Source organism: Rhinolophus hipposideros (genome assembly GCF_964194185.1).
Source record: "Rhinolophus hipposideros genome assembly, chromosome: 10".
Taxonomy (NCBI): domain Eukaryota; kingdom Metazoa; phylum Chordata; class Mammalia; order Chiroptera; family Rhinolophidae; genus Rhinolophus; species Rhinolophus hipposideros.
The window spans coordinates 39,999,953-40,016,109 of NC_138056.1; the positions used below are offsets into that span (position 1 = coordinate 39,999,953).

Below are 16,157 nucleotides of genomic sequence, written 5' to 3' on the forward strand. Positions count from 1 at the left end.
TTCTACTGCATTTACTAAATCAAAGAAGCTTGTTTATATTATGTTACTATGCTTTTTATTTTTATTTTTATTTAGAAGCATGGATGATAATTTTAATATGAGAATATTACACTGTAATAATTCTCTGAACATGAAATTATACAACTGAAAAAAAAGTTAAGATTATTTAAAACTACAGTATTTATTTCCTATTGGAGTGGGTGACAGTGCCAAGAGCAATGTACTGCAGAAGCAGATGTAGACTAGAATTCTCTGGCCAAGGTGGCTACTTTTCTCTCCGCTGTGTGATCCTACACAAGCCACTTATCTCTGACTCTCAGGGACCACAGAGATTTTCTGAAGATTGAAAAACAAGAAAAAGACTACCTTAAGAATGCTCCATAAATTATAATAATATAATAGTATTAGATGAGAGGTATTATTATAGAACTATCAGTTACTATCCTTACAATAGATTTAATAAATATACAATTCTCGAGTATAATAACATTTTATTGTAATTTATATTATTTAAAATTTCAAAAGATAATCTTTTTGAGGGCAATAGGAATTTCATCAGACAGGAAAAATCTGTAAAAATCTTATGTTTTCTGATTGCATGGCCTCACAAAGTTTAAAAACCTACTACTAAAAGTTTAGGTAGATTTATATATAATTTAGGGATAAATCTTATAGTATTTCACAGATGAAAGAACTTTAAAAAGGCCCAGAAAGGTTAAGACAAAGTCACCGCTGACTTTTCTGCTTCCCAAACCATTGTCCTTTCCACTGGATCCCTTACTACGTGAACTGCTTTTTCCAAGAGTCCAGCACAAGTATAGCCTTTCCTCCTTAACACAATTACCAGTTTTCCCCATGGAAGTCATCCGCTCCTTAAAAACGTACTTTTCTTTCTTTCCTGTCAGTACCTAGCAAAATTTTAACCAGACAATACTTTCATAAAGTGTGTTTTTCAGATCCGGCTTAATAAAAAAACCCTCAAGTACATGAAGATGCTGTACATAAGGCATTAGAGAAATGCAAATTAAAACCACAAAGAGATACCAGTACACACTTATTAGAATGGTTAAAAAGAGAATTGAAATTGAAAAAAATCCTACATTGCCAAGTACCGAGGACGCAGAGCAATGACAGTGCTCACACACTGCTGAGCGGAATGCAAAACAGTGCAGCCATCGCAGGAGGCTTTGGCAGCCTCTTACAAAGTTCAACACGTACTTACCATGTGAAGACATATGTCCACCTGAAAAACTGTACACAAATATTAGCAGCAGCTTTAGTCAGAACCGCCCAAAAGGAAAAAACCCAAATGTCCATCAGCTGAATACATAAATGGTAGCATTTAGCAATAAAGAAGACTACTGGCTCATGCAACTACATAAATGAATCTCAGTTTTATGCTAGATAAAAGAAGTCAGACTCAAAATGGTACAGACGTACTGTTTTATGAATTCCAGTTAGAGGATATGTTCAATTTCATATACATTTAGAAAAGGCAAAATATGAGGGCAGAAAACAGATCAGTGGTCGCAGGGCCTGGAGGTGTAGGAAGGGATTGACTCCAACGGGCATGAGAAACTTTTTTAAGGTGAGGGAGACATTCTGTATCTTGATTGTGATGGTGGTTATACAACTGTTTTGAGTTTGTCAAAATTCATAAAACTGTACACCTTAAAAGAGCAAATTTTGCTGTCTATAAATTATACCTCAGTAAACTTGACTTTTAAAAAAAGGTCCCATTCTAGCTCTTCTTCTACCTGAGACCTTGAATAAATTACTGAGCTTTATGTTTTTCTCACCTGAAAATAAAGAGGTCGTCCTCCCTCAGGACTACCCTTCCAGTGTTAAATTATATTACTGAATTGTAGAAACATTTTCTGTGTCATGTCTATTTTTCTTAGAATTCTTAAAATTGTATTTGTATTAGGTTAATGGTAAATAATGGAATGTTTCAGTGAACAAGTTTCAGCAATTAAACTTTACAGCAATTACAAATAAATCTATTAACTTTTCCTGGGGAAAAAAAATTTCCTTGCCCCCTAATGTCTACATAGTAAAAATCTAAACTCCTGAAACGTAAACAAAGCCTTCAGAATTTTAAGACACAATGTGCCAGAACTATCTTCTCTCACTTAACCCCAGGCACCCCATATATCTACTAAATTTTTTGCTATGTCCTAAAATGCATTACAAAACTTTAGTGTTTTAAATGCTATTCCTTCTAACTAAAACCTCTGACCTCCTTCTTTACCAGGCAATCAAATCACCCTTTGTGACCTCGTTCAAATATTATATTCTCACAGAATCCCCTAGATAAAGCTGACGGCTCCCTCCTCTATGGTTCCACTTTATTTCCATATTATATATTTGTCTTGTTACATGTCTGTCTCTTCCAGACTATACAAGACGAGCACACAGAACTAGGTCAGGTTCCTAATTTATCTTTGAATCTCTGGTTCCTGGCAGCTACTAACTCAAGCTTAACTGAATGAATTCTATAGCATCAAGAGCCATGGAAATCTATACTAAGAAAAACTATATTTATGATTCAATAAAAATAGGTGAGTTATCATTTGAGAAAACAAAAGTATTTATAGTAAAACTACAACGCTTTGGTTACACAAGAAAATTTCACATAAGTCATAAATGAGGTTCATGGTTTTCCTAAAATTAAATCTATAATATTACCAAAGGTAATGGATTCACTGTATACAGAAAGATTTAAATCCAGACCTTTTTTCTTAACAGCCCTTAGGTTTTCTTTGCTGGAAAGCCACCTTATTTATTGAATATAAGCATGTTATATGAATATTTGAAAGACTGCAAGTCTTATAGCAGTCAATTACACAGCACCAAATTAAAAGCCCACAATAACACAAATGACAGAAACAATCTCTTCCATCCATGTCAACTGATTATACTCCAGTTACGGAAAAATCAGGATTATCAAACATAAAGTTCCCTCAGGAACAAACTATTTTCAACACGGATCCTTCTTTAAAATAACACTTCACACTGAATCTTGCAATCAAGTTAATTTATTAATATAGTTATTTTCACAAATATCTAGTTATACTAAACACATTTTTCTCAGGACTCATTAGACTCAAAATTTCATTTTTAATTTGTACTTTGTTACATGTTCCAGTTCTTAACTAAAGCAATAATACTTTGTACTTTGTTACATGTTCCAGTTCTTAACTAAAGCAATGATAATAGGCCTTACTTAATGACATAACAGAATCTGTCAAATCTAACAATCAACTAGGATTTGTGCTATACACATAAAAATATTTAGCTGACAGGTCATAATCAGAACTGTAACTTCAAATGACTAGCATATTTCATAACTAAAATATTACTTCATTTTCATTTAATCAATAAATATTTATTAGACAATATAAAGCACACTGGGCTGGCCCCTGGGGAGAATATAGGATGAAGAGATGGGGAAGAAACTTTCCTCTACCCTCAATGTTCTTTCTGCTAGTCTAATAATTAAATAGACATGAGACAAATTAGCAAGAGAAAATAACCAAATGTAATACGTATGTATGGGAACCCCACATACATGAGGGAGTCAGAGACAGAAAGGGAACATGGGTATATCTGACATTCTGAGCTAGAGATGAAGTAAAGCACCTTGGGGCTTCAGAGGGTCATTGCAGAGAGCTTATGCTCAGGAATTCGTAGTTTGCCCTGCTCCACAGATAGGTCAAAATAGGTTATCTCTGATCACCTCTTATTATAGGCAAGGGCCCTAATTCGAATTCTTCTAGGTAGTTAAGGGAACGGCAGAAGTTTCTCTTGAGCGCTCAGGTAAAGTTGTTTTTAGCTCAGAACAATCCTCATACCAGAGGTACATTTTGGGGTGATTCGTTCTGAACTCCCACAAAGCTAGTAACAGTGATGAAGGTAGTCACAGTAATAACTAACATTTATAGAATGCTTATTATGTGGAAGATCTTTACATGTATTAACTTCATTTAATGTTTCCAACAATCCTAGGAGGTAGTTACCAGTATCTCATTTAACTAAGGTACTGAGAAGTAACTTGCCCAAGGTCACAAAGCTGGTATTTGAACCCAGGCACTCTGGCTGTCCTGACTTTGAAAAGCTTCTTATCTAATAAAGGCATTAACACAAAGGACAAGTAACTTATAATAAAGGGGTATAATTTTTCAAATGCCAAGAGCTATAATGCTATGGGATACCAGGGTTAGGAAAATGCAATCAGGTTGAAAGAGGAGAATCAGGAAAGGTTTCTTGTAGAAGAGGGACTGGATTTTGCTGGTTAAGCAGGCTTTTTAAAAAATCATCAAAATTCAAGACATACATTTCAGTCATTTTCATAAAAACCATAATTTCTCAACAGTGGGGCATACCCACAATTTTATGTAATAAAATGTTCATATCCATGGCTACTTTACATATATATGGATCAGTTTAGTTCCATTAAACAAAAGACTGGCAATTATTATTATTCCCACACCTACAAAGTAAATGGAAGTATGCAGTAGGGCAAAGAGGAGGCATCTGTTACTGACACAACAACAGAAAACCAGGCTCAAAAACAATAAGTGTGGTCTTCAAGAATCTTGATGTAAAGACCACATCATTTTTGCCAATTGTTTGCCATCACTTCCAAACACAATCATTTTGTCAAAGACTTTTTTACAATGGAGAATGCTTCTATAAAATTGGATTTTAAGCCAGCAAATACCTAGGCAGAACACTTTAAAATCTGTGTAATAAATCTCACTTAAAAAAAAGAAAAAGCCTCTGCATGACACCTAAAATATTGCCTGAACTGAAGAAGATCCTTAATATTATTGAATCAATTTTAAAAACAGATGTCTTCTCAACTATGTAATTTTACTAACCATTGTCACCCCAATGAATTTTTTTTTTTAAATTAGATGTCTTCTAGAACCTTAATTTACAATAGGTATTTAAATCTATGTTTAATGCTATGTTTTTCACATTCCCCTATTTTCAATATAATCTTTTCTTTCCAACTTGGGCTACGACTGTATGCTAGTACTCTGGAAATGTGCTAGCCCTCTCCCCTACATTTTAGCAAAAATTTACAGTATGTGGCACTAAGATATAAAAAGTTTATGTGACTAATCAAAAAAAAAGGAAAATAAAACAGAGGCAAGAATCCTAAGTACGTAAGAAAAGTACTTAAATAGTAGTTTTCATGTAAAATCAAAGTTCACCAATTGAAAACTCCCTAAAAACCAGATGATAAAAAATACTTCTTGTTATTCACTCAGGGCAAGGGCATAGAAGTGACACATGAAAGCATATAGCACATCTGGGAACAGCAATTAACGTAGTCAAATGTGGCTGAGACAAAATTGGCTTGATGCAGGATACAAAAACATTAAGTTAGGAATTTCTGGTTAAAGAGGATAGATTGAAAACACGTATTTAGCTCTGAAGTTACCCCAAATAATTCTCAAATAAGAGTAAAGAAACATTCAAAGAGCACAAAACCATAACAAACCAGAAACTGGAAAGCAGAACAAGGGGTGATGACTATTACACCTGAGAAGGCTGAGTCCCACATTAGCCTAGAGGAAAGCCAAAAACACCTGGCTTACATCATGCTTACGTTTATACCAAAAGACCTCAAACTCCTTCTTAAAATGGTTGATTTTAGGGTTAGAGCAGGGAAAACATGAGATGGACTGAAGCATTACAGGGTACCACAAAGCAAGGAGTGCTCAAAAAGAAAAGGTGAGCACAAAGCCATCAGTAAGTCTATAATGACATAAATAATAAATAAATAAATAAATAGGGGAGAAGGGACAACTCTTCCTCACAGAATTCCAGTTAATCAATGTAGATATAATGATGGAAATAGAAAATCACTACTAGAATGCAACAGTAATAAGCCAAGACCCATAGAAGGACGCAAAAACAGGTGGGCAGAAATTTAAGCAGAAACAGGATGGCCTCAAAATATTTAGTAATTATTAAAAAGAAAAAGAGTAACTTCACACTGGAGAAACCTGGCAGACTCACCTGAGCCGCATGACCAAAGTTAGCCTCTCCAGCAGTAGTATCAGCATGTCGCCCCACGCCTTCCTGACGATGTACTGAGGACACGTCGTGTCTGTGACATCCTTTGCTTTAACTCATAACCTCAGTCTAATCATGAGAAAATACCAGACAAGCCCAAATTCGGGGCCATCGTACAAAATAACTGACCAGTACTACTGTGTTTCCCCGAAAATAAGACCTAGCTGGACAATCAGCTCTAAGGCATTTTTCGGAGCAAAAATTAATATAAGACCCAGTCTTATTTTATTATAAGACTGGGTTTTATACAGTATAATATAATATAATACCCGGTCTTAAATAAAATAATATAATATAATATGTAATAAAATAAAAGACCCGGTCTTACATAAGACCGGGTCTTATATTAATTTTTGCTCCAAAAGACGCACTAGAGCTGATTTTCTGGCTAGGTCTCATTTTCGGGAAAAACCGGTATTCAAAACTGTCAAGGTCATGAAAGAGAAGGAAACTAAGAAATTGTCACATACATAAAGAAACTAAGGAGACATAACAACTACATTTAACATGGGATCCTGAATTTGGATCTTGGAACCAAAAAAAACAAAATTTAATGGAAAAACTAGTAAAATCTGAATAAATTCTGTAGTGTAGTTAATAGTGTTATTAAGATTAATTTCTTTTGATAAGTGTTCTATGGTTACATAAGATGTTAAACAAGCAGCTTGGTGAAAGGTATATAAGAACTCTGTATTCTTTTTGCAACTCTATTAAAAAATTGAAAAAGGGCAGTTTCAGATACTCTGGGAATAAGGGTAGAGTTAAAACTAAAATAAGATTGAAGTCTGCTTAAGAAGCAGTTAGAAACCCAAGATCCCCTCCTTCTACTCTTTGACTCTCCCTGACAATAAACAATCTCTGGAGAGTGTAAAACAGGATATCTCTTGGACTTGAGGGGTGTCATTCGGAAAACTGGGGAATTAAATGAAAGTGTATTTGCATACTTAATAATAAAACCCATCTCCCTTTTTCCTACTCAGTTCCCAAGCTTGTTCTCTAGAGGCAAAAGGTCAAAAATCTTTTCTGGGAAATCAATCCAGCTAAAGAGAAAAGATGTGTCACTGGGGGTCTGCAAGCAAATTATACAGACGTGTCAACCTATAGGGAAAACCATAACCACCTACTGGCAGAGCTACCACTCAGCTTTTTATGGTACTTCTTTTACATAAGTGTTGACTTCATTTAAAAGGATCCCCAAACATCTAAGGAAAGCACCTAATATGAAAGAAAACACCCAAAGCAAACAAACAGCAAAAGGAAATTTGGAGGAAAGAGAATATGCAGAGTAGAAAAGTACCAATAATTTCCTAAGAGAGATAAAAGATATTGCATCCATAAAACAAAAACAGGGCATTATTAAAAACTTTTTTCCAGAAAAAAAGATAACTCGAAGATTATAAACATGATAGCAGAAATAAAACCTTAGTAGAAGAATTGGAAGATAAAGTTGAGAAAAATCTCCCAGAAAGCAAAAAACAAAACAAAAAAAAAAAAAAAAGGAAAGGAAAAGAAAAATGAAAATGGATGAAAACAGACAAGAATATTAGAGAAACCTCTCAGTGGCCCAACACTTAATAGGAATTCAAGAGAGAGAACAGAGAAAATGAAAGGGAGGAAATAAAAAAAATATTTAAGGAAATTTCCCAGAACTGAGATAAACTCCAGATTAGAAAAGACTACCCTGAACCCCGCAGCAATGGATAAAAACAGACCTAACACAAGGCACATAATACAGGAATTTCAGAACTCTATAGAGAAAAAGATTCTTCAAGCTTCCAGAGAGAAAACAAATGTTTTAAAATAGTGGTAAAGAATTTTCTAGGCATTTGATATCTGTCTCTAAAGCAACACTAAAAAAAAGAAGACAGTGGGCCAATGTTTTCAAAATTCTAAGAGAAAATTATTTGAGGGAGAATTCTTTGCCTAGCCAAACTATTGTATAAAGCCAGGGGGTACAAACAACATTTTCAGACCTGTGAGGTCTCGAAAAAATTATATCCCATCCAGAAAGCTTTTGAAAGTGGTCCACCAAAACGAGAAAGAAAAGATGAAGACATCAGATACAGAACCAACTCTAACACAAGAGAGACCTGAGGGGAACTACTAAAATGACAGAGAGTAAAGGCAAATCTAAGACAATAGCTGCAATTTAAGGAAATTCAAACAAAAATGATAGGTTTGCACATAAGAGGAAATTTATACTCTTGACAGACTGGGTTAAAGCAGGGTTTCTCAACAGTGGCACTATTGACATTTTGGGGCACATAATTCTTTGCTGCGGGAGGCTGTCCTGTGCCGTGTAGGAGGATACTTGGCAGCACAGCCGGCTTCTACTCACTAGATTATCAGTCACACACTCCCTGTCCTCCCTCTACCTACCTAATGTTGCCAAGTGTCCTCTAGGTTGCCCCCAGTTGAGAACCACTTGTCTAAATTAATAAGTACAAAGAAAACTAAGCAAAAGCAAATTTTAAAAAATAACTCAGGGAAAACTGTTGTACGAGAAAGGAAAATAATCACAGTAAACTATGGCTCAACTATGAATAATGTATAGTCACATTGATTTAATTCAGTATTAATGTATCCAAACAACTTGCAATAAGACAAGATTGGGAGGACGGGGCAGAAATGAGAAGTGTGTCTGCACGTGGTTGGGGATAGTGGTAAACCGAATCTTCCACTATGGGAAGTCAGTAGATAATCCCTTAAACTGAAAAATCAAGAAGGAAAACTATAAACATGCTATTTTGAGATACGGAGATAAATTTCAAAAGAATGAGTTGAAAGTGATTGCCTCTGGAGAGCCTGAAATAAAAGGGAGGAAGAACTGCAGAGGACTATAGTTTATCTAAGTAGTCCTGCACAGCTAGTCAACTCTTAAATATGTGCATGTATAACTGATAAAAATTAAATTTTAAGAAATCAACTGAGGCTAGATTATGAAGGACTTTCCTACTGGTTAAGGCCACACAAACTTAGAATCAAACAGCTATATAACTTTGAGCAAGTTACTTAACTTCTCTAAGTGTTACTTTACCTACAAAATAGATAATGAAACATAATAGCTGTCTTAAAGGGCTGTTATAGGAATTTAATGAGATACTGTATATAAATGGTTTAGCATAGTGTCTGGCACACAGTATTGATAAATAGCACCTATTATTTAATTTGCAATGGTGGCTAATAATTATAAACTTTAAAACAGGTAACTCCTAATCTCATCTTTTTTAGAAAGAAATTCTGGGTGGGAGGAAGGCTAGGAAAGAAAAGAACTTAGAAGCAGAGAGACCATTAGAAGAGCTACATTTGAATGAGAAAATAAAGGCAAAGTCATGGATAGAAAGTAAGAGAAGAAGAGATATTTTCCAAGTGATAAACCAACTACAGTATATCTGAGAAAAAGTAAAAATAAGGAGTCCAAATAATATTTTAACAAGCAAATAGTGATGCACTAACTAAACAAGAGAATACAGAGAATTAAGTTGGAAGACATGAGAAGAGGGAGAAAATATAGATGAGATGGATGTTACTCATATTTAATTTGTGGGTCGTATAGTATTATACAACCAAGTAGAGATATGCAGCTTGCTGGTAGAAATCTGAATCTAGAAGAAGAGGGGTCAGGGCTGGAATGTAAATGTATAAATTACAATCAAAGGTTAAAGCCATACACGTGGATCAGATTACTCTGGCAAATAGTATACAGAGCATGAAGACGGGAAAAATAAAACCATATAAGCATAAAAACAATACAACTCTATATAAATAGCTACCTCAGAAACTATAATCAGATCATCTAAATTTCTGGTTTAGTAATGTACCTGCTCATTGTCAAAATACATAAAGAAGAAAATCTAAATAGAGCCTAATAATCCAGATATCCAAAAACAATTGTTAATATTTTAGAGTATTTCTTCTAAATCTTCAACGCATAACTCTAAACTGTTCTTTTTTTCCTTGACAAAACTGGAATCATATACAACTCTACATTTAGCTTCTTTACTTTATTGGAATATTGGAAATACTAATATTGGAAATACTAATACTTTTTATTAAACACTCCAATTTATGTACACCACTAATAAGTATTATTTGACATACTTGCCTTTTACTGATAAAGGCGAATAAACACCCCCAATTTAAGAAAAAGGCTAATTTTAAAAGAACCACCCAAAACAAGAATGATCACTGCAGCACATTTTCTCGAGAAATTTAATTAGGAGAAATAAAATTAAAAGAATATTTGTTCGACATGCTCCATAACAGGTATCGAAAGAATTTATAAAAAGTCGGACAATAAAGATGAAAAACAAATTGTTTTAATGTTTTGGGGGCTCTTAACATCAATGGCCCTTATATAGTTGTCAGGTCGTTGTGAAGCTCAAATGAGTTAATACACACCAAGCACACACAACATGTCATAAATGCTTAATAAGTACTGGCGATTACTATAATTAGTGCCAGCTGGAAGTAGTGTTTACTGCATGGAAAAGAGAGGCAGGAAAAAAAACCACTGAAATATGGAACTGCATTCTTTTTCTTTGATTTTTCCATCTTCTCTACTTTTATAGACTCCTTGGACATCACTTTAAATGTTGCAGTGAAAGTATTATTTTAAAAGCATTAGTAAATTATGGACCTTATACTTAATTACACTATAAGATACTTGAGAGAAGAATGAATTTTTTTCTGTTTCTTTATGGCAGAGTATAGTAGTATTATGCACAGTGAATACTCAATAAATATTGTCACAAACCCTTATAAGGAAACAGAGTAATAAAAACAACAAAGCAATAAATAAAAAATGTGATGATATTAAAAGCAAGAGATCTCCAAGCCAGTAGCAATATACAATTCAAAGACATATAGTGGAGTGAAAACATGAGGTGAAAAGCTTTGTTGTTAACCACAATGAACAGACCACACTCTCTCTGCTCTTCTCTGGGTACAACAATTTAGGAGGAATACTAAAAACACTGACATATGTCCAAAAGAGAACAAGCGAGAAACAGTTAAAGAACTGAGATGCTCAGACTGTAGAACAGAAAGGGTTGGCCCTCCTGCTCCCCTCCCCCACCTTTTTCAGGGAGAAAAGGCTATCCTCCAGAAAATGATTTAAGATTTCTTTGTTGTCCAGAAGCAACTATCAAAAGATGGCAGCTACAGAGATCTAGACTTCTCTCAACTCAAAAAGTTAACAGATCTCTTTTAGCCAAAGATACTAAAAGAGATTAGTCATGAAGGTATTTAAGCAAAGGTTGGAAAAAAGCTTGCCAAGGATGCTGTGGAAAACATCCAAGCAGGGGATAATGGGTTAGAATTCTAAGTTTCCATACAACCCACATCAATGAATATTATGAATATCTGTTCCAGGAGGGACACTGTCCTAGACCTATAATATGTACAAAACAGGTGAGAGAAACATACAAATATCTCTGCGGCCAAGAAATTCGTAACATAATATATAAAATGTATATTATAATTTGAGACCATAATATAATAGATGTCACAAACCACTATTTATTAATTGCCAAGTGAATTCTATTCATATATAAAGGTCTTCTAAGAAGAAATCCCTAAGGTTAAAATGGTCACAAAAGGTTTTTTTAGAATAAGTAACATATGAGGTACTTACGGGAAAAAATGTGTATGAAGGTTCTGAACAGCTGGAGAGAAGTAGGAAAGAGGGGATAGCAGAAATAGAAATGGAAAACAAGTGAGAGAGAGAAACCTGTTTGGCTGCATTAAAAACTTGTTTCCTGGGAGAAGAGCTAAAGTGAAAGGGCGGGTTGTGGCCAGAATCAAACTGTACTAGCTAGGCCGTGAATACCACGCTAAGTAGTTTAAAATTTATACAGTACCTGTATCAACTACTCAACTCTGCTGTAGTCATAGACAATAGTGAATAAATAAGCATGGCTACTTTCCAATACAACTTTATTTATGAATAGTGAAATTTGAATGCCATGTATTTCTATGCATCACAGAACATTATTATTCTTTTGATGGTTTCCAACAATGTGAAAATGTAAAAATTATTCTTAACTGATGGGCCATGCAAAAACAGACTGCGGGCTAGATTTGGCCCATCGGTATAGTTTGCCAACCCCTGTACTACACTAAGCTGCTTTCTTCAGCAGCCCTCTAAGGTACATTTGTCCTTGAGCTTCAGGGACCAGAATAATATATTACTCATTCAACATGCATGAATGCACATACCTAACTAAGATCTAGTAGGGGTCAGAGGTTCCCTATACAAAGGTCCTTAAAACAACAAAAAACAAAACCTTTCAAATTGTTGACAGTAAGCCAGTAGAAGAGAATTTTTTTTTTTTTTAGTTTTGTAACTTGTTTTCATATAGTAAATGTACTTAAAGAGTTACAAACTATTCTTACAGAGCCTCTAGGATACATGGAGGGACCTGTAAAATAGAGTATAATGAAGGGGATGTCAGTTCTAGTCCTAGCTCTGTCATTTACTCGTTATGTGACCCTGAACAAGTTATTCTCAATCTTCTGGCCCCAATTTCCTTATCTGTAAAATAAAGGGGTATAAGTTACCAAATGATCACTATGCTCTCTCTCAGCTTTAGCACTGTATGATTCTACTCCTACTTAAATAGACCAGATAGGGAATGACAAACACCAGACAAAAGTGGTAACTGACGACACTGAAAAAAGAGAAAGGCATTGACTAAATGAGTGGGCAGATAGGACCAACAGGTAGGAAAAAAGACCAGAAAAGTACACCATTACTAAAATCAAGGAATTTTGTTTTTTTTAAGCATCAAATACAAAAGAAAATTCAAGGAAGAGAAAAGCAAGCAAGAAATTCAAGGAATATGACTATCAAAAATGAAAAGAAGTAGCTAGCTAAAAAAAGGCAAGGGCTTCAAGAAAGAGTTGTAAGATTTGAGAGTACTATGTGCACGCTTCCAGAAATCATGAGATGAGCCAGGGAAAAAGACTGAAGACCAGTCTAGGGAATAGAAAATAAAAGCATACAACCCAGAAAAAGTAGGAAGAAAAAAAGTTGGGGTGAACGTGAAGCCTCAGGTAGGGGGTTAAGTCTTAAAGGAGAAGTATTGAATCTCCAAAACCCACAAGGTAAAAGCAGCATTACAGTATCAGTTCTCATGTTTTCTACACATCAGATTATTAGGGAAATAAATCTAATGCTGGGTTTTCTTAAAACAGAATTCCACCTATAATATATTTTCTCAGGGTCAAAAAATTAAGAACTAACTTTGCTTTTCGTAAGAATAAAACCAGCAATAGGTAGCACGGAAAGAAAACGCATATTTATGTCTTATATCACCTATCACTTGGCGTCCTCGCATAAGAGTTAATTATGTAGTAAAGTACGGAGCCCCTAGTTCGGACTCGATGCACACTAGTGTTCTAGTTCTTAGTAGCTTTGAAAGCTCCCAAGGCAAGACTTCTGATTAATTCATCTGTTTATCTGCTTCGCACACATGATGGCTGATGAATACTGACACATAACTGAAATTTTTTTTTTAAATTGTGCTTGCAAAACAACTATCGTCTGATGTTGGAAAACTATTTATATCAGAGGTACATGATTCCAATGTCTTTTGCAGTATCAGAGCTTGTTTTAAGCAGCAACAAACACATGGTTACAAAGGAACCAAAAAAGGCCAAAAAAAAAAAAAGTTTCCAATGAACACCACTCATAAAGATCAAGATCCTGCTACATGGCAATTTCGACAGCCACCTGCCTCTCTGTAAGGTACACGAGCCACGAAAGTCCAAAGCATTGGTCTGAAGACCAGCGCGTTAAAACTACGCGTCCGTATACGATATTTACAAAGCCCACAGAGACACTATTAATACATTGTAACTCACGGGCCGGCGCTGGGTTCCACCAGGAGTCACGCTCCCCGAGAGAGGCCAAGACGTCGAGGCTTCTCGTATCACTTGCTTTTAAGAATTTAAGAAGTCACCCACACCGGCATCCGCGACCCAACCGCACCGAGTCGCCGGGCCCTCCGTCAGGTCCCGCCCGGCTCTCCGTCACCTTCCCGCGAAAGGCACACTTCCTACTCTCCCACCGCCTCCGGCAGGCCCCAGGCGGGCGGGCCCGCGGGACCACCCAGGGGCAGGAGTTCCGAAAAGTCGCCGCAGGCACCCGTGCCGTCCCCAGCCCTCAGGGCGGCGTGGGTCTCGGCGGCCCCGCAGGTCCCCCGGCCACTGTCAAACCCCGCAGCCGCAGCAGCGTCCCCCGCCGAGCCCAGCAGCCACCGCCGCACAGTTTCCCCGTGCACGTCCCCGGGTGGGCTCGCCGCGCTAAGGAAGCACCGCCAGCGGCCCGCTCCGCCTCCGCAGCCGCCCGACGCCGTCCGGCCCGCTCCGGTGTCCGCCCAGCCGCACGGCCCCGGCCCCCCGGCCCCCGCCGCCCCCAGCGCCGGGCCCGCACAGGAGCTGGGCCCGCACAGGAGCGGCCCGGCCTGCGAGCGTCCGCAGGCCTCGGGCCTAGGCTCCCGCACTCGCCCCTCACCTCTTTCGGGACCAGTTGGTTCTCCTCGCCGGGCACCATCGCTCAGACTCGGGCCGCTCCTCTCCGCCCTGCGGGGGAGGGGCGGTGGCGGCGGCTCCCTCTCAGGAGAGGACGGCAGCGGCAGTCATCGTCCCCACGGCCTGTGCTCCGGCCACCGCGGAGGCCTCAGCCTGGGCCTGAGACACCAGCGCGCAGACACCAACCCCAGGCTCCGCCGCCGCCGCCGTCGCCCGAGTCGTCGGCCCCTCCCCCCGTCCGCGGCAATCAATGGAAAAATGGCGGCGGCCGCTCTCGCGAGAATTCGGGCCCGTCGGGCTCGGAGCCCGGCGCCTGGTGGCCGACGTGCCGAGGCAGCTGTCGCTCGCGTTCAGTTAGCTCAGCTCTCCCTCGGCGCCCGGAGGTACGACCCGGGTGGAGTGGCCATGCAAACGCTCTTTTCGGCAGACAGACGTTGGAGCATCCGTCTCGGGACTCCCTCTGCCGGCGGGGAAAGGACCAGGCCTCACCGCCCTGCCAGCGGGGCGGGCTGTGGGCACCCGCTGCCCACCCAGCAGACTCGAGCTGAAAGCCCCTTCTCCGACCTCCCCGCAAACACTGCGCCCCCTGCCGTTAGGAGAGCGCCCGAACGGCGCCCCCTCCACACGCCCCGGGCCTCCTCCGGGAAGGGGAAGCCCCGCGCGCCCCCTCCCGGCCTCCGCCCTCCGGCGCCCGGCCAGACGGAGCTGCGAGCTCTGCCCCACGCCTGCCCCCGCTTTCCCACCCTCCCACGCCCCCGGCTGCAGGGCCTTCGGGACCCATCTCCTGCTAGGCAACGCAGCCCCTGTCCTCGGAGGAACGGCGTGACCTCTGCCCCCGACACACACACACACACACACACACACACACACACACACACACCCCTCCATTTCAGCTGCATTCCCCTGCCCCCTTTAAAGGAACTTGCTTCTCCAACTCTGAGCAGTAGTCCTGCAGTGTGAACCTCGGATCCTCTTTAAAAACGTTTGCAGCGTGCTTTCCTCTCCTCTAGCAGTAAGCATTGTGCTCTGTTTTATACTAACCAAAGTTTGCAACTTGTTTCCAAATCCTACTCATTCCTCAAAACTTGACGAAGACTCAGTGGGGTGTGCTTCGTGAGGAAGTCCATGGGTACAGTGATTTTACAACATGCTGATGTCATATAATCCTGCCACGTTTCTGACACCACAGCATTAACTACCTGTACCTGTGCTCCCCAAACTTTTAAATTGCACTCTGTTACCCCCCAAAAAGTCAATATACTTATGAAAGTTATATACACGTCCTGTTGTGTGTGCTATAAAGCCGTTTTTAAATGTAAGAAGGATAAGATAAAGACAAAATAAACATTTACAGTAACTAAGAGTTTTTTATATTAATGGTATAAAAAAATCCTTGTTGCTCTCAATAAACACATTCAGTGGAAGCAATGTGATTGACTAGGTTTCAACGTTTTTAAAAATCTTTAATACCTTGTGAAACAGCTATTAAAGTGATTCAAATAACCTCAGGTTATTTCTGTACTTCGTTTTAA

The 16,157-nt window shown here is 38.6% G+C and overlaps 1 protein-coding gene across 2 annotated transcripts in view; it reads right to left on the minus strand.

The window, feature by feature from the left end:
- The window catches only part of USP47 (ubiquitin specific peptidase 47), a 100,553-nt gene extending 85,261 nt beyond the window's left edge, over positions 1–15,292 (minus strand). Inside the window, exon 1 of one of the 2 annotated variants that reach the window (XM_081064432.1) lies at positions 14,609–15,292. In XM_081064432.1, the coding sequence (XP_080920558.1) occupies positions 14,609–14,647 (39 nt within the window). In that variant the 5' untranslated portion in view covers positions 14,648–15,292. The remainder of the gene's footprint in view (positions 1–14,608) is intronic. The other variant, XM_081064431.1, reaches the window with a different exon arrangement.
- Between the last annotated feature and the right edge of the window lie 865 nt (positions 15,293–16,157).